The sequence below is a fragment of the Manis javanica genome, chromosome 13 (genome assembly GCF_040802235.1).
Source record: "Manis javanica isolate MJ-LG chromosome 13, MJ_LKY, whole genome shotgun sequence".
NCBI classification, from domain to species: Eukaryota; Metazoa; Chordata; class Mammalia; order Pholidota; family Manidae; genus Manis; species Manis javanica.
The window spans coordinates 96,145,035-96,163,134 of record NC_133168.1 but is presented as its reverse complement, the minus strand read 5'-3'; the positions used below and the strand labels follow the sequence as shown (position 1 = coordinate 96,163,134).

Genomic DNA, 18,100 nt, shown 5'->3' with positions numbered 1-18,100 from the left:
GGTGGTTATTACCATCTATTATATATAAGTTATATGTATAACCTATATGTGTATATATTATTTAATTTATAATGTAGAATTTTTATACAACTCAGCCATACACAGAGAGATGGGGAAGGAGATACGGTAACAAGACTCATAGCTTTGTCTGACACTTGCCCAGTTCCACAGATGAGCATATATATATATATATATATATATATATTTTTTTTTTTAGACCATATTCGTACTCTTTCTGCCCTTCTGGGGTTTTTTGGGGTTGGGAGAGGCAGGGTAAAAACCTCTGCTTCTATTCCCCAATTGTATTGAGATACAATTGACGTACAAGATGGTTTCGGTGCAAGGTGTACAATATAACCATCTGATCTTTGTATATATTGTATCATGATGGTCACAGGAAGTTCAGCTAACATCCATCACCTTACCTAGTCACAAATTTGTTTCCTTGTAATGAGAATTTGTAAGATCTACTCTCTTTGGCAACTTTCAAATACGTGATACAGTACTGCCATCCTTTTACATAAAAACTGGCAAGCTCTACAGATCTGTGCCGTGTCTTTTTTTTTTTTTAATTCCCCTTGGACATTTTTCCAGATCTGTTCAGCAAGGGTCTTTCGCTTCTTATTTCACAGCCCTTCAATCGTTTGAACATTCCAGCATTCAGACGTATCATCATTGATTTAGCCAATTCCCTATTAGGGGACAATTTGGCAACTTATGAAGGATGCTGCAATCATACCCTGGACCCCACAGCTTCACACATGCCTGGGAGAACTTCTGCAGGCATGTTTTAAAAAATTTTTTTAGTTTTATGAAATTTTTATTGTTTTAATTGAAGTGTCGATATACAATCTTATATTGGTTTCAAGTACACAACACACTGTTTGAACAGTTACCGTGTTATTAAATCCTTAGCCTCCCTAGTATGGTTACTATCTGTCAACACAGGAAGATGTTACAGAATCACAGGCCGTCTTCTCTATGCTGTGCTAGCATCCCTGTGACCAACTTACTTTGCGATGGAGAATTTTTGTGCTCCTTTATCCCCCACCCACCACCCCAGTCCTCCCCCATGGTAACCCCTTGTCATCACTTCTCAGTGTCTCTGCATCTACTGCTCTTTTGTTCATTTTGTTTTGTTTTATTTGTATATTCCATAAATAAGCGAGATCATATGGTATTTGTCTTTCTCCTCCTGGCTTATTTCACTTAGCATAAAACCCTCTACGTGCATCCATGCGGCTGCAAATGGCAAGAGTTCTTTTTTTTTAAATGGCTGAATAATATGCCATTGTGTCTATGTACCACATTTTCTTTATCCATTCATCTATTGATGGACACTTTTCTTGCTTCCATATCTTGGTTGTTGTAAATAACAGGCATGTTTGCTCTCAAGTGTAGTGTATTCACTGTAGGGAGGGTGGGAATGTGGAGCTGATGTTTCCTGGGGACAGAGTTTCTCTTTAGGAAGGTGCGAAAGTTCTGGAGATGGATGGGGGGATGGCTGCACAACAATGCAAAAATAGTTCATGCCACTGAACTAGACACATGAGCATGGTTATGGTGAGAAATTATTTTATGTGTATTGACCAAAATCCCCAGGACGACCTGCCCCCACTTGACAACCACAGAGGGTGTCTGGGCATGGCCCCCAGCCCATGTCACCCACCAAGTGTTGACTATAGACTGCAAGCAGGCTGCTTGGACCCGGAAGCCAGAAGAGGTGGAAGCGCCTCTCCCCAAAAGCCCGGCCAGGCAATAATCAGGGGGCCTCTCAAGCCTGGCCCAGCAGAGGACTTCTGGCTCCAGGTCCCAGGGGAGGGAGCCTGAGGGGGCTCAAGGGGAGAAGGGGAAAGCGGACTCTGAAAAGTATGAGGTCTCAGGGACGGGGCCTCAGGGAAGGGAGGAAGCCCCAAGAGGGGTGGACGCCCCAGAAAGGGGTGGGGAAAGGGGTATCCCCAGTGAGCCAGAGGCCTCTGGCAATCCAGGAGGGCTTCCTGGAGGCACGGCCTGCTTCCCCCCTGGGAGGGTCCTTCGCACCCCCTACCTCTTTGCACTGAGGAGTGGACTCCCTGAGCAACTGCCGGCCCAGGAACAGACCAGCAGAGCCTTGCGGACCAAGGAAATGAAGCCACCACTCAGCATTCCCCCGGGGGGCCACGGAGTGCAGGGGTGGGAGAGTGGGCTTCCCAGGCCGTTCAGTCCCTCTGTTTATTTACCCGCAACGGGCTCTGTTGCCCATCTGGGTCCCACTGGCTTCCCCGTCTTGGGGGACAGGTGTGGTGAAGGACAGACCTCCGGCCTTTCTGTGTTTTGGGGAGCCCAGAGCCCCCACATGTGTCTACCCTCACGGGTCTGCGTGGGCCTGGGGCCCTAGGCCAGGTGACGGCTCCCTGGCTCACGTGGGGCTCCCCCCCAGGCTCCCGCCCCCGTCCCCTCCTTTCCCGCAGCCACGGGGTCCCTTGCCGTCTTTGATTGGCCATCGTGGAGCTGAATGCAGCGGGTCTGCACAGCCCTGCGGGGCGGTCTGCACCCCCGCCGCCCCGCCTGGCCAACCGGGGGGCCTCCGGCTAGCCGGGCCCCCCGCCCCCCGCCAGCCCGGTCCCGCCCGAGTTCTCGGGGCGGCGGCTGTGATTCGGTCCCATTCACCGTGAGCTCGCGGCGAGAGCTAATAAACAGACCCCCGCCCCGCTTTGCCTCCGCGTCCCGCGCCGCCCCCCTGCCCTCCCCGCCCCGACCGGCCCTTCCTCCGGACACGGAGGGAGGAGCAGAAAGGCCCCCAGGCCTCCGTGTTGCCATCTAGGAAATGACGTCCGCCTCTGTCCCCGCCCCGGGCACCACAGGGGCTGCGCAGGAGGCTGCTCCACGCAGCCTCCCACCCCGTATCCTGGACCTCAGCCGGGCCACCCCCGCCTTGGACCCCCAGCAGCCCTCCAGGCCTCTCTTTACTCCGCCCCAAATGCAAGGCCGCGTCTGTGGTGCAGTTCGGGGTGTGTTCCAGTTGAATCGGGGTCCTGGCGGGACAGAGCTGGCCTGCTCTGGATGGGGGACCGAAAGAGATTCCTCGCAGGGTTTATTGGTTTACAGAGGTGTGGACAGGGCCAAGGGAAACCAACAGGAGGTGGGGAGGCAGGTGGGAGTCGATAATCAATCCCCAGAGAGAATCTTAGGAAAGGGCCTTGGGTGGCCAGACATCTGGCACCCAGTGGCCCAGTCAAAGGGACACAGAAAACTAACCTCCACATCAAAAACACTCTTCTGGAGGATCACCTATTAAGCCCTTCACAGTATTCCGGTTTTGCAAGTGAGAACTTAAAGCACAGAAAGGGATAGTAGTTTCCCTGAGGTCACACAGCAATTCAGGGGCAAGACTGAGATTTGAGCGGAGGCTGCCCGGGTCCAAGGCCTGTCTTCCTAACCAGAAGTCTTTAGTACCTTGGGGGATAAACACTAAGTGAATGTAATAGACTCTTGAGCAAGTCAGCCTTACTTCTTCAAAGGAAAGAGATTTCCAGAAGGGAGTCAGAATGCTTTCTCCGGTTTGTCTGCTCATTCATTCATAGAATTAATATCTTTCCTGAGTGCCACAGGCTGCACACTGTGAACAGAGCAAATGGCTAAGGCACAGGGGCTGGGCTTGAGGAAAAACAGAAAAAGCAAGAAGACCTCTGGAGGGAAGACTGGCAGACCACTGTGCTCCCCTGCCTGGGTGGACAATCAAGGGGCTGGGCTGAACAACCTGCAAGGGAGCAGGTCCTCAACACCACTGGCTTGCCCAGTGCCAGGTGCATCGTGGCCTATTTAGTGCTTGTGACAGCCCCAGGAGACAGATGCTGTTGTAACCCCCTTTTTATGACGAGAAAACTGAGGTCAGCATGGGACCCCCGCTTGCCTGGTATCGCAGGTGGTGCCCAACAAACATCCGTTGTGATTGTTGGATCATGGCTGCTCTTTATTTGTGATGTGACCCTCCGGTGGTATGCAGGTTCAAAGAGCAGACCTGGAAAATCCGGCTGAGGATTTATAGCAGCCCAGTCAACAGTTGGGGGGTGCATGCATTTTCATGGTGGACTCGGGGTGGGGGTCAGGGGTGAGAATCCCCACATGGGAAGTGAGGTGGTGAGAAGTGTCAGTTGTGATGACGCATCCAGTTGATGGCAGAACTTGCACCAGTGTCCCCACCTGGACGGCATCCAGGGCCCAACACACATCACCTGGACACTCTGATTGAGCACCTACTCCGTGCCAAGTCCCACAGTTAGCCCTGATTTTATTTATTTATTATTATCCCCGTGTCACAGATGAGGAAGTTGAGGGTCAGAGAGGGAAAGCCCCCCGCCTGACATCACACAGTGAGGCTGTTTACCAGGTCATCCAAGAGAGAATGAGAGAGAAACCCAGTCTTGGGGAAATTCCAGTAGTTTCTGTGTGTGTTGGGGTGACTGTGGGGGCCGGAGAGATAGATGTGAGGAAAAAGAGCTATCTCACGTCTCTCTATCATTCCCCCTGTGAAGTCCCATTTCTCCCTACATTTACGAATATCGCTGAACAATGCAACGTGGCCTCAAGATGCAGGGAAATGAGAGGCAGAGATAGCAGGAAAGAGGCCCGGAGGAAAGTCTCATCCATGCCGAACCCCCAAGTCTCCCCATCCTGTAGCTTCTGCCAACCGCACAAACCTCTTTTATCGCCATTCCTGCATCATCACCCTCACCCCCACCCTGTCCCCTGGCAAAAATAATATGCCTCCTTTGTCATCATCTCTCGATGGAGAAGGCTGTTCCTATATTTATAGGCATGGGGTTAACTGGGGAAAGGTTTCTGGATAGTGAGATTAATAATCACACCTCATTTGTTGGAAGTATAACCTGATATGTGCCAGAAGAATACCCAGCGCCCAGGGAGGCTTCAGTAAGTATTAGCATGCTGTTCTGGTGGCAGTGATGGTCCTGGTGTGTGAGATAGAACTGAAGGACCCCCAAATGGCAGGAACTGTGGGCAGGGGGAACCTAGCCTGGGCTGCAGAGAAAAGGCATCATTTCATAAGCCAATGAAAATTGCAAAGATAAAGTGATGTGGGTGGTTCCCAGCAAACCTCCCCTGGGGAGGAATCTGTTAAAGAATTGCCACCGTGGCCCTGAGAATAAAGATGATTATTGTGTGTCTGACACCCAGGGAACATATCATTTATATATTAATAGCGAAAATTCCTCTCAGTTGAAAGAGCCCTATTCGCGCTGTTCCGGGGGCCAGTGTAGAGCTGAAGTGAATGAGATGGTTCCTGAAATCAAGCTCTCTCTTCAGTACACAGAATCCGTGGTAACTTAAATCCCAGAGCCTTAGTTTCCCTATCTGTAAAATGGGCATAATGAGGACCCCCCACCCCGTACACACCCTAGTTCCATAAATAAGTGATTAAAACACCTGAATTTCAGGACCTGGCACTTTAACTATCATTATTTTCTTAACTTATTTTTCATTGAAGTAGTGATACCAGCTCACAGAGGACATCGGTTAAATCAGAAATGACTTCCTTATTGTTTTGAAAAGACTGGGAACAAATAGTCTGTATTTCTACTATTTTTAATGGGTTGAATTATGAAACTAACTCTTGGTTCACCAAAAATTCAACACAAAAGGTGTGCCATGAAAAGAGAAGCTCTCCCCCACCCTTTTGAAAAAGATTCAAGGGCTTTTTATTGCATTTTATTTTTAGTTGTCATGATCACTGTAACTTCATCTGCCTCGGAGGCAGTCTAGTCTTATGCCACGGCCTTGCAACGAGACCAGTGGCTTCGAATCGTGATTCTGTTATTTATAAGCTATGTGGCCTTGGAAATGTTACTTAACCTCTCTGTGTCACCTTGAGTAAATGACTTAACCTCTCTATGCCTCGGTTAATGTGGCATTTCTTAGAGCAGTTCCCAGCCCACATTTCCATTATCCCATGCATAGTTTTCTCAGACACACAAAGATGTCTACGCAGGTAGCATTTGCAAGAAGTGTTTCCCAGACTGGAAACATGGAATCCCTGCTTGTTTCCCTTTTTTCTTTCCTCTTCCTGCTTCCGGCTTTCCTGAAGGCTCCTGGAATGGCTAGACACCCGGTAGAACAGGCCGGCAACCTTGCCTGCTTGGGAACAGGGACACTTCTGCAAATACTGGGGTGTGTGCATGGGGGGAAATGTCTGACTTTGAGATGCTGGCATCCAGGGAGCGTCCAGTAGAGCTGGATTGGTGGAGGGAGTAGGCAGTGAGGAAGGGGTGGCCTCGGGGACTGGGGGACACTGAGCGATGCCCAACTGGCTGTGCTCCTGCTGACACCTAGTGGGAAGATGGAATTATTGTCCTTCCCAGACAAGGCACTTCTCAGGTTGTAGCCTCCTCTCCCCGGGTACCTGCTGGACCTCAAACAGGCAAATGCAAGCTGAGAGAGGGAGCAACTGACTGGGCATCACACGTCTCGTTGGCTGCCCCAAGCAGATTTGAAGGACCCAAGAAATCATTTTAAATGAGGGTATTTTGGGGGGACAGGTAAGTGAGCTCTCAGGCCTTGAGGTGATTCTTGGGAGAGAGAACATGTTTTCTGAACTTCTCTCCCTCCACCAAAGAGCCCACCCATATTACTCCACCCTCACTCCCAGGTCTTTTCTCTTCCTCTGGCCATCTGTTCATTTGTTTCTAATTTCAACAGAAATGTTTCTGAGTCTATAGTGACATGTAGGGAAAAGAGTAGATTCAAACAGACAACAAGAAACCCTGCTATGGTGGAGTTCGTACCCCAGTGGGGAAGTCAGAGGAGAAACAAGTAAACAGACCTACAAAATGGGATTATTTCAGGCACTAATAAGCCAATGAAAGAACATGGTAAAATGAAGGGAATGAATTTGTGGATGCCAAAGTGGAGGTGGGGAGGTGGGGGAAGGAAGTTTTAAAGTTAGCCAGGCTCAGGGAAGGCCCCTCTGAGGAGGTACATTGAAACCATGAATTATAAGAGAGGGAGAAAGCCCTGGAAATACCTGGGGGAAGCCAGCAAGCACAACCAGTGCTAAGGTCCTGGGGCAGCACTGAACCTGTTGGAGGAACAGGAAGCCCGTGTGGCTGGAGCAGAGGGGGCAGGGAGGAGAGACGGAACAAGGGAAGGTAAGGAGTGGACGGGCAGGTCGTGGAGGGCCTGGTGGGCAGCGGGGAGAACTTGGGCTTTGAACAAGAAAGAGGTGCGAGTCCCGGAGCGCAGAGGACGGAGACCTGACTTAGGTGCTCACGGGCGCCCTCTGGCGTCGGATGTGAGGAGGACAGACTGGAGGGTTCAGACTGCCTCTGCCCATCACTGCTCACCTGGACCACAAGAGGAACCCCCTGCCCTGGTCCCTCAGCGCCTGCCCTCACCCTGCTCCCCATGGTCTGTCTTATTCAAAGCCTCCAGAATAACGTGGCTCTGCTATGTCCACATGCTAATCCCCAAAACCTGTGAATAGGTCCCCTTATATGGCAAAAAGGGACTTTGCAGATGGGATTAGAGATCCTGAGATAGATCATTTTGCATTATCTGGTGGGCCTGAGGTAATCGCAGGTGTCCTTATAAGAGGGAGGAGAGAGGGTCAAAATCGAAGGAGGTGTGACAAGGGTACCGGAAGTTGGAGCGATGCAGGGTCGTGAACCTAGAAATTGCAGTGGCCTCTAGAAGGCAGAAAAGGCAAAGGAACGGAGTGGCCCCTGGAGCCTCCACAGGGAACATGTCTGCCAACAGAGCTTGATTTTAACCTCTTAAGAGCAATTTGGTCCCGAATTGTAAGATAATAAACTTGTGTTGTTTGCAGCTTCTGTGCTAATTTGTCACAGCAGCAGTAGGAAACTAATACAGAAGGTCTTTGCGATGTATTGTCATGTGACAGTGCCCTGCTGGGTCATATTAGACTCTGAGGCAGAAGGAAAAATATGTGCCTCTCGATATATGTTTTATGTAATTTTTGAATGGTTAAATATGGTTAAATGCCCCCAGAAGTAGATATGGAAAATGATATTGCTGGGTTTGCTCCCATTAAATGCAGGAAAGTAAAATTACACTAACTTCCTAATGTTGTGAATTTTAATATTCTGCTTGCAAGGTTCAATATTTTTTCCACGATGTTCTAGAGGAAAAGAGCCATTAGAAAATCTATGCATGTATATATAAAAGAGGTAAAGAAGGGCACACGTTTTTGCTTTTGCTTCAGACTCCAGTATAGTTTGGCAAGGCACAGCAAAAACCTGTCCTGATTTGAAGTTCTAATGTGTTGTTCACCATGAGATTGGTTTCGCCGTTGATTGGGTATTTTAGAATATTGCGTTAAAACGCTATCTTGATTATTGAGGTTTTTTTGCATCCGTCTTAATTTTTGCCCCTAATTCTGGTCTCGGGGAGGGTGCGGGGAAGCAGATTTCACAGAAGTCTGACCCTAAATTCTTGCCATTACCTCCCTCCCCTTATACTATCTCTTTTAAAAAAGGAACGAAAAGACTGATCTGAAATGCTAACTAGTTAGCTCTAGGTTAGGAGATGAAAAGTCATTTTAATTATCTTCTTTCTATGTCTGGCTTTTGCCCCAACCCGCCCCCCAGCACCTAGAGTGCAAACACAATAAAAATCCTTTACAACAAGTTCTTGTAGAAAGTGGTTTGGGACGAACCAATATGGTACGTATCTGTAGGCACTTAGGGATATTTTAAATCAAGATTCCATCTCTGAGACGAACTCATGAAACACTGTCTTCAGATTTTTTAGCAACATTTGTCTTGGGTTGTTTTAATACAAAAGGCGTTGACAAAATTGTAAAGATGTGTGTATGTGAGTGTGTTGGGAGTTTGTTGGACATTCTCTTGTTTTTTAATTCCTTCCAGCTTCCATTGTCTCCCGCAGAGTGATGGGTTTTCAGAAAGAGCGGAAATCATCTCGGCTGACCGCAACCAAGCAATATTCATCTCAGCGCTACAGTGGGACAATTTCTGTCCTGCAGTCTGTTTATGAAACTCCCGGGGAGCACATTCTCCGCAGGTTTCCGTAGTGTAGCGGTTATCACGTTCGCCTCACACGCGAAAGGTCCCCGGTTCGATCCCGGGCGGAAACACTTACTTTTCTCCTATATATACAATAGCTTTAAAACCTAATTTAAAGTTACACAAATTCTTGTTCTGTGCCCTTTTTTTCTTATTCTTTCTGCCATTTTCAAAATTACTATGGAGTTTTTAAAGTTTTCTCAAAGTAATTGATTTTACCGAAAAGTTTTACATAGACTGTGAAGGAGAAAAGATCATCACCAATGCTTGCGTTGGCCGGGAATCGAACCCGGGTCAACTGCTTGGAAGGCAGCTATGCTAACCACTATACCACCAACGCTGCACAGCTGTTAGGGGCTTTCCTATATATCTTTAGTGGAAGTATTATCGTTCTGACTGGGTGATACCAAGTTACGTGGGGGTGTCTTTTTTCCTCCTGCGTCCTTCCCGATGCCAGAATACGTCGTCCGTGGGACGTCCCACGCCACTGGCCCGGAGGGCCGTGGGGCCGTGCCAGAGCGCCCCCCCCAGCACCGGAGGCGCCTTGGTGCCGGCCGGGCGGTGGCCAATCCCAGGTCGCCGGCTGGGCCACTCGACTTCCGGGTCAAAGGAGCCTGAGCCGCCCGGTCCCCCGTGTCCGCCAGCGCTGCTGTTCCCCGCGCTCGCCACTTCCGGGGCCGCAGTCCCGGGCATGGAGCCGCGAGAGTGAGGCGCCTCCGGCCCTGGGACGCCCTGCCCAGTCCCGCTGCAGCCCCGAGCCGGCCCCGAGCCCCGGTGAGCAGCGCCCCCGCGCCCCGTCCCGCCTCGGCCGCGACTCTGAACCCGCCGTTGACTGGCCTCCCCGGCTCACTCCTCCCTGGCCTCGCCGTTGGCCGGACTCCCGTTTCCAACAGCTCCCGCCTCGGTTTCCCCTCCGCCCGGCTCCTTCTAACCAGCCCGCCACCTCCGCTGGCCGGGGCGCTTTTAAGCCTCTCCCCGGCCCGGCGTCCACACCCATCCCGTTGCTGCCCAAGCCGCCTGCCTCTGGTCCCTTCTGGGGGTGGCCGCACCCAAGAACTCCCTCCTTCCCTGCAGGCTCTGGAGGTCCCCTCCCCGTGCAAACACATGCCCCCGATACGAGAGCAGAGGCCACCTCCCTGACCCGCATCCTGTCCTCATCCGCTGCACCCCTTCCCAGCGCTTGGTCTCCCGCCACCCACATCCCCTTCTCTCAGCTTCCCGCCGAGGCTTGTCCAGCTCCGGCCCACCTTCCCACACAGCCTTAGACCAGCCTTGACACTTCCCCATCCACGCTGCCGCTGAGCCATCAGAAGTCTCCGTTCCCTTTTCCCCCACCACAGACACCTCGCCCTCCCGCCACGCGCTCCCACGGTGAGGAAGTCACTTGTCTTGACGCAAGAACGAACCTGCTTTCCAGGAGCAGGGACCAAAGCCCAGGAGGTGTGCACTTTGATCACCAATCCCTGTAGTCCCCGTTGGGTCCTGGGGGAGTTGGCCCGGTGGGAGGAATATTCGTCCAGGTGCGTTTGGACAGTGCTACAGGGCGGTGAGGCATCGCTAGAATCTATCCAGGTAGAGAATCAGGCCCCAACAGTCGGGACTCCCAGGTGAAAGGAGAGAGAGTGGGTTAGCCAGTCCTTCCCTTACCCGTCCTTGTTAATGACACATTTACTCTGTCAAGGTCTGTGTCCCACACATGCAGCCGGAATGGAGGCTTTCTGGACCCTTTAGAAGGTCAGTTGTGCTGGTGTGGGGTGGCCAGGAAGGCTGGTGTGTGGGCTTGTAGGGTTCATTTGCCTTCTCTGGGAAATAGACGTCTGCAGGAAGTGGTTTTCTACAACCCTGGGGTTATTTCCCTCTGGGACAGTTGGCAGGGACCCAGACCAATAGCTGCAGCTTCGTGTGCTCTGGCTGGAGACTTTCTTCCCATCCAGTATCCCTCTCCAGCTGTCCCAGTAAGAAGCCCTGGAAAGACTGGTGGAGAAAGAGGAGAGAGTACTGATTGCAGCTGGATTTGGTGGAGGTAGGGCCGCATCCAACCACACCTAACTTAGTGGATGGTGTGGATGCTGGCTCTGAAAGGAACTTTAACCCAGTTCTCCCCTGGGTGTGATTTTCAATAACTTGTTAAGTCAGCAGTGCTGGCTATCGTAGTTTCTGCTATGACAGGTATTTTATTTGTGCAGTCTCATTTAATCTTCACACAAGCCCCAAGCCTAGGGATTGCAGTCTCATTTTATAGTTTGTGAAATGAAAGCACAGAGAGGTTAAAGGGTTCCCTCATGGTCACACAGATCAGAAGTGGTAGAGGCAGGATTTGAACCCCTCTCTCTCTGATTCTAGAGACCACTCCTTTCACTCCTGGACTAAGAGGGAAGCCAGTGCTCTTTTAAAGGGACGTTTTGCTTCACTTCTGTGTGATCTTTTTCCTGTGACCTGTCTGTGCTTGCTTTTCTTTAAGCCTCTGGGCACCTGCCTGCCCATCAGGAAGTTGGTTAGGTGCTAACTAAACCAGAGGTCCTTTTGACTTTAGACAGCATTCAAGCGAGGACAGGGACTCACTCATTGAACCTAAAATGTTGACTGAGTGCTTCCTGGCTCAGGGGGTGCGGCAGGAAGAGGATGGATGTGCGTGCTTGTGGAGCTAACATCCCGGTGGGGAGTATTCACTCCTGAGCAGGGGCTGTGAGTCTCAGCACCTGTGGTTATCTGGCGCCTGATCAGTCTTTGTAGTGGTGCGGGGAGGGTATCCTGCACAGTGTGGGCTGTTTAGCAGCACCCCTGGTCTCCATGCAAATAGCATGCCTCCCAGTCGTGACAACCAAAAATGTCCCTTTGGGGGCAGAATAGGCTTGCTTTTGACCCACTGGGTTAGGGGACCCACTAATCCCAGGAGATTCTGTTCCATCATCATCTATCTTCCTGAGGCCCTAGGATACTGCCCATGTTTAAATACACCTAGTGGGAGGGAGAGGTGACTCAGAGACATGGAGTCACCCTGGTTTGTACCGTCTGACCCATCAGGGACTTACTCTGAGGGCTAGTATGAGGCCGAGGCTCTGACTCACCCCTGTTGAGAGCTTAGCTGTCCTGGAAGGAGTGGTGTGCAGCAGACCAGGTGTTGGATGGGGGCGACAAGGAAGCAACTTTGGACTGGGTGCCAAGAGAGACCCCTGAAGAGGTGATATGGGACCCGAAGGATTAAAGGGAGCATGTCATACGGGAAGCAGGAAAGGGTGTCCCAGGCAGAGGAACTGGCAAGTGCCAGCGCCCTGAGGTGGGAATGAGTCGGTGGGTTTAGGGGAGAGTAAGGCCGGCATGGAGGTCATGGTCAAGGACGAAGGGCGAAGGTGAGATGGGGAAGGCCATCTGAGAGCAGTCCCCGTGGGGAATTTGGGATTATCTGGTTTCTGGCAAGTGCCTGAGGATGATCTGGAGTCATCTGAGACTCCCATCTTCACAGCGACTTCTCCCTTGGGAGAACCAGTCAGCCAGAAATGCTGGCTTCTGGCAAATGCCAGGCACCCTCTCAGGGCAGGGCCTGACCTGCTGCCTCGTTAGCACACCTACGGATTGGGTGTTCCCCTCAGGAAATGGGAGGGGAGAAGGGGCAAGGGCTGGCTGTCCCGGACTGCTGGGAGTTTCAGCCCTGGGGTGTCTCCACCTGCAGGCTCCCCCACCCTCCTGAGGTCAGCCAAGCGGTGAATGCGGAAAGTTAAGAAGCTTCGCCTGGACACTGAGAACACAGGAAGTTGGAGAAGGTAGGGGGCATGGCTTCAGGAGCCCTGATCGGTGGGGGTGTTGCAGAGTTCCTGAGTTCCTGAGAGCTTTCTGTCTGGGGAGACACCTCCCCTGCTCCCCACTGCCGCCCCCTTCATTTCTGCATTTCCCCAGGCACTGTTCTGTGGCATGTGAGGAGGCCGTGTGGGTGTGCAGCTTTCCTCAGCCTCGGGTCTACTGACATCAGGACCGGATTGTTTCCTGGGGGGCTGTTCTGGCCACTGTGGAGGTTGACCAGCCTCCCTGACCCCCATTCACTTCATACCAGGAGCAATCCCAGTTGTGATAATAAGCACAGACGTCCCCTGACACGTCCCCGTTTCCCCCCGGGACAGGATCAGCCCAGCTGAGAACCACAGGCTTCACGGTTGGGATGTGGGTTCTGGGGCTGCAGACTCAGGCTCCCCTCCCCTTCCTCATGGGGTGACATTGGGTGGGCCATTTGACCTCTCTGAGCCCACACTCTCGTCTCCCAAATTGGGGTGACCCCAGAAGTCACCACCCAGGGGTACAGTGAGGATTCAGTGTAATTATGCACGCAAGCCTGTGCGCTGGGTCAGTGTCACATCTGGGGGTCTGGGACAAGGTGAGGAGGCCGTAGGAATCCCTCACCCAGGTGACCGATCTCCTTGTTGGTTTTCTAACACCCTAAGCGAGCGTGAGCAATCCGGGAGGCAGGAACGGACCTGAAGCTGCCTCTGGAAGACACGTGATGTCCGCCCAGTGACTGATTCCCCTGATGCAGGCTTCCCGTGTCTGGGGGCACATGGGTTGGGGGCTGGTTAGCAGTGGGGACCCAAGTCTCCCTTCTCCAGTGCATTAGGTCCTGGGTGGCACAGGCTGAGCTGCACCCAGACTCTCTAAGGCTGGCTGTGATGGTGGAAGGCCTGGATGGTGCCTGGGCAGCCCCCTCGAGGCAGGGGATGGCCCGCTGTTTCACCCAGGACACTGCACTGAGGGCCACTCGGAGGCATGCCTTCCTCCAAAGCGTGGTAGGCCTTCCGCTCCTCGCCTCCCCTTGCCCAGCGCCTTCCCAGCGCCTACCTCCCTTCCTGTCTTGTCACTCTGTGTTCAGCCTGAACTCTCCCAGACTGGCAGCCCACACCGAGAATCCACGGTTTCTTCTTGCATTCTGCCTGCTTGCCTTGCCACAGCCCCTGTGCGGGTCTCCAGCGGATGCCCTGAGGGCCCAGAGCTCGCAGAACTCCCGTCAGGCCTTGTTAATGACCGCTGTTAATGACCGCACAGGCGGTCAAACCCGAGCAGTTGCCAGTGGCGCTCACAGGCTGTGCGGCATGCGACCAATTGGCAGCAGGAAAGTGTAGATGGACCTGGCCTAAGTGGCTTGGAATTCCCTCTCATTTCTCCAGCTGTGTAAACTCTTGACTTGAGAAGCCCAGCAACAGGCTGGCGCTGGGTGGGAACGGCGGCGTCTCCTTCACCTGCTCCTTTGTCCCCGCCTCCCTGGAGCCTCTCTGCTTCTGGGCTGAGTGCAGGGCCTGGGCAGAGCACCAAGCCTCAGCCTGTCTGGGAGCTCAGGCTGCCCAGCCACTTCTAGAACTTTCTCCCAATGTTTCATTTCATTTCTCATCTCCTGGGCCGTATTTTTGCTCCTTGGGCCATCTGCAGCGATCAGAGGCAAGACCGTTTTTATTGTACTTTGCTATGGAAATAGGCCACGTGATTCTGTGAGTGCTTCCACCAGGCTCTGGTTGCTGGGGTCCCCTTTGGGAGCCCTTGAGGCCACTATCCGTTTTTCTGCTGTGAGCAAAAAAACAGTTTGGGGTGGGGGCTGGGCTGGTGGGAGGAGCCCCCCGGCTTGGTTTTCCGGGCTTGCTGCCAGCAGGCGCTTGGGGCTTCGTGGGTTGTGGCGTGCTCAGCCAGCCAGCCCGGCCCCTACCGCCCTGCAGGTAAACCGCAGCTCTGCAGTGGGCAGGTCGTGCTGTGTGTGACCCTCAGCAAGTCTCCAGCCCTCTCCAGGGTTTATTTGACCTGAGGGCCCCGAAAGCTCTGAGGGCCCCATAGGATGTGCTGTGGTCGGTGTCATCAAAACCACTGTGGGAGGAGCTGGACAGACTGCTCCTTGTGGCCGGGGGCAGGACATGCTGGCCCGCTGTGTCCCCTGAGCCACTGCCGGCCATTCAAGTAGATCTACTGAGAAGGGCCATTTCTCCCTGTCATTTGTTCCGGGGTCAGTTGGAAATCAGCCCATGGAGGCGGTGCTCAGAAGCCGTCAGTGCCTTTCTGGCATCCTTCCCCCCGTCTCGAAGCAGGCAGGGGCCCTTCCTCCTACAGTGGCCACACCGTGGGGTCTCTTGTGAGAAAGGGGCAAGGCTGTCTGGGAATTGGGAGGCACCTGGGAAAAAGGGTGCCCGGCTCTGCCTGTTAGTTCTCTAAAGCCTTTGGCCCACACTGTGCCGGCCACTGTGGCCCACACTGTGGGGCCTTGGGTGCAGCCCCAACTTCCGGTAAACAAACACTGACATCCCCCTGGAAAGCCAGGTGGTCCCAGGAGTCCCAGCGTCCCCAGGGCCTCTGGCTGGGTGGTGCCCAGGGAGGAAAGCGAGGCCGCCCTGCTTCCTTCAGCCGGACTCACTAGATGGCTTCAGCTCTTCCAGAACCGGGTCACCGTGGCCATGTTTAGATTTCCCTAAAGCAAATATTTGCCTGGCTGGTCCAGTCTGTTCAAGAAGTGTGCTCAGCAGCGAGGGCGGGGAGGGGCGGGAGGAGGCTGTGGGCCGTCCTCTGAGGGGAGGGCGTGTGCCCCTGTCACCCTCGGGCTGTGCTGCCTTTTCGCCTGAGCACCTCCGGTGAGGCACAAGGGCTTCCCTTGCTGGGCAAGGGCGCCGAGGTTCGGTGCTCAGTTAAATTCATTGTACTCAGTTCTTTGCCTGTGAGCGACTATGACTCCCAGAAGGCGTAGTACCAGAGATCCCGCGGCCCTCCGTGGGACCCCTGCTGTGTGCCAGGGGCCACATGTAGCTCTGGGGACACCACCGTGGCAGGTCAGGCAGTCAGTGAACCACCATTGTGACGAACACTCTGAGGGCGGCCGCAACGAGGTGGCGTGTGAGGGACGAAGACGGAGACCATCTTTAGTACGGATGGTTAAGGAAGGCTTCCGAGGGCCTGACAGGCATTTACACTAAGAGCTCACCTACGAAGTTAGTCAAGCAGAGAGCAGAAAAAAGGGTTCCAGGAGGAGGAACAACACATGCAAAGGCCCTGGGGTATAAAGGATGCTGGCCTGTTCGAGGAGCCAGGAGAAGGTCAGTTTGGCTGGAGAACTGATGAAAGGGGGAGGCCTGGCAGAGGTCAGAAAGCCTTGAAGGCTGTCCAGAGACCTGGTGTTTACCCAGGGGGCTATGGAAAACCAAGAGAGGGTGTTCAGGGTTTCAGTTAAGGGATCAGATTCGCAGCGGTGTGCAGAGTCCTCTCGGGAGACAGTTGTAGTCACTCAGCAGAGGGGATGGTGGCGTGGATGTCCCAAGCCTTCGTGGTGTTGGAGGGAGTGAAACAGCTGAAGAAATACCTAGGCAGATGGGGAAAGCTGCACGGGGGCCAGGCTGGTCTGGAGGGGTGGGAGTACATGCGGAGCGGCAGCTTGTAGGTGGGCCTGGGGCCCCAGCCCCCTTCTCATCCTCTCCCTTCCCCTCATAGCTTCTCACTGAATTCTGAAGGGGCGGAGAGGATGGCCACTGGGGCGCCAGCATCCGGCCGGGGCACTGCGGTGGAGGTGGAGGACCCCGCGGCCCGCTTCCAGGTGCAGAAGCGCTCCTGGGACGAGCTTCGGGACGTCATCCACAGCAGCCGCAAGAACTCGGGCCTCGTCGTCAACAAGGCGCCGCACGACTTCCAGTTTGTGCAGAAGACGGATGAGTCCGGCCCCCACTCCCACCGCCTCTACTACCTCGGTAAGCCCTCCAGGCAGCCTTGGGCCCGGGAGGCTGCCCTTGGCCAGGGCGGTGTTTCCTGGATGGCGGCTGCTCCGAAGTCCTGTGGTCCTGTTAGCTAGGAAGTCCGAACAGACGGGCCTGGCCCTGGGCAAACTGTCCCACGACGCTGTGCCACCCATGGTGACATCTCGTCGCTCTGATGGTGCAGGGGTCCCACAAGGGGGTTGGGTGCTGGTGAGCGGAGCAGGGGTGGTCCCATCCCGGCTCTTGGGGCAGCCACATGGTTTGGGTCCCGTACGTGGGTGGGCCAGGGCCCCTGCGATTGTTTGCCATCCCGGGTCAGCTAGGCTCACCGCCTGAGTCACTTCCCAGGCACCCAGACTGGGTGGGGCTGGGCCAGTGAGCAACAGGACGCCCCCAGCAGGGGGAGGCGCAAGTAACTCCATCAGGTGCTCGCTGTGGGCGGATGTGTTAAGAAGGATCCTGAGGCTCAAGGGAAGGGAAGGTGCCATGATTGCATAACCACGTGCTTGGGATTACCGGAGACGTGCTGTCTCTGCCCTAGATAGCCGGGGTGAGCTTGTTAATTGCTAGTCACTTTCTCCTGTGGGCCTGTGCCTCACTTTCTCTGTCACTTGCAGTTTACCACCTGAGGGCCTGCAGGGCACTGATGAGTATCTTGTGTGCTGGTAGCCTCAGCCTCCTGGCCAGGGCCTGGCTTCTGGTCAGAGGACAGTAAATGTCTGTCAGGCAGGTGAGCGTTGCCCTACTTTGCCTAAGGGTCTCACCAGGCAAGAAGGAACAGTTCCAAACGTGTTCCTTTGAAAGCAGCCTGACATATGGCTGTTGACCTGGGACAGGAGCTCAGCTACAACACTGGACATTTTGGGGCTGGTTCGCCGTCCGTGCACCCTCAGCCCTAGGGGCAGTGCCTGCAGACGAGCAGGTGTCAGTCAACACCCTCTACCTGAGGCTGACCCCATCCTGGCGACCTGACAGTGACTGAGATGGATGCCAGATGGCTGTCCCCTGCCCACAGGCGGCACAGCCTCTCTTCATGGAGACCCACGTGGAAACCAGAGGGCAGCTTGGCAGCACAGCAGTAGAGCCGGGAATGGCCTAGAACAGGGGTGGGCAAGTGAAGGCCGTCTTGTGCTTGGAAACCTGGTTTCATTGGCGCCCAGCCACGCCTGGGCCTTCCCCTACCTTCTGTGGCTGCTGTGAGTGTGGGTGCCAGAGGTCACCTGGTGCACAAAGCCGAAAATACGCACAGTCTGGCCCTTTGCAGGAGGACGTTTGCCAGCTCCGGCCTCGGGGAGATCAGGACAGGCAGGCTTCAGGTTTCACTGACCCAAGATGGAGTTGGTTGTGGGAACTGAGAGTGGCCAA

The 18,100-nt window shown here is 53.8% G+C and overlaps 1 protein-coding gene and 2 non-coding genes across 9 annotated transcripts in view; 2 read left to right on the top strand and 1 right to left on the bottom strand.

Moving 5' to 3' along the window:
• The first annotated feature begins 9,033 nt into the window (after positions 1-9,033).
• TRNAV-CAC (transfer RNA valine (anticodon CAC)) lies at positions 9,034-9,106 on the top strand. Its single transcript has one exon. It is a non-coding gene; the product is annotated as a tRNA-Val (tRNA).
• A 197-nt stretch (positions 9,107-9,303) lies between these two features.
• On the bottom strand, positions 9,304-9,375 carry TRNAG-UCC (transfer RNA glycine (anticodon UCC)). The gene has a single exon. It is a non-coding gene; the product is annotated as a tRNA-Gly (tRNA).
• A 309-nt stretch (positions 9,376-9,684) lies between these two features.
• The window catches only part of DPP9 (dipeptidyl peptidase 9), a 36,254-nt gene continuing 27,838 nt past the window's right edge, over positions 9,685-18,100 (top strand). Inside the window, exons 1-6 of one of the 7 annotated variants that reach the window (XM_073220476.1) lie at positions 9,752-9,809; positions 10,376-10,475; positions 10,717-10,769; positions 12,060-12,216; positions 12,706-12,796; positions 16,476-16,729. In XM_073220476.1, the coding sequence (XP_073076577.1) occupies positions 12,741-12,796; positions 16,476-16,729 (310 nt within the window). In that variant the 5' untranslated portion in view covers positions 9,752-9,809; positions 10,376-10,475; positions 10,717-10,769; positions 12,060-12,216; positions 12,706-12,740. Of the gene's footprint in view, positions 9,810-10,375; positions 10,476-10,716; positions 10,770-12,059; positions 12,217-12,705; positions 12,797-12,929; positions 13,045-16,475; positions 16,730-18,100 lie in introns of those variants that run through there. The other 6 variants (XM_073220481.1, XM_073220479.1, XM_073220475.1 and 3 more) reach the window with 6 other exon arrangements.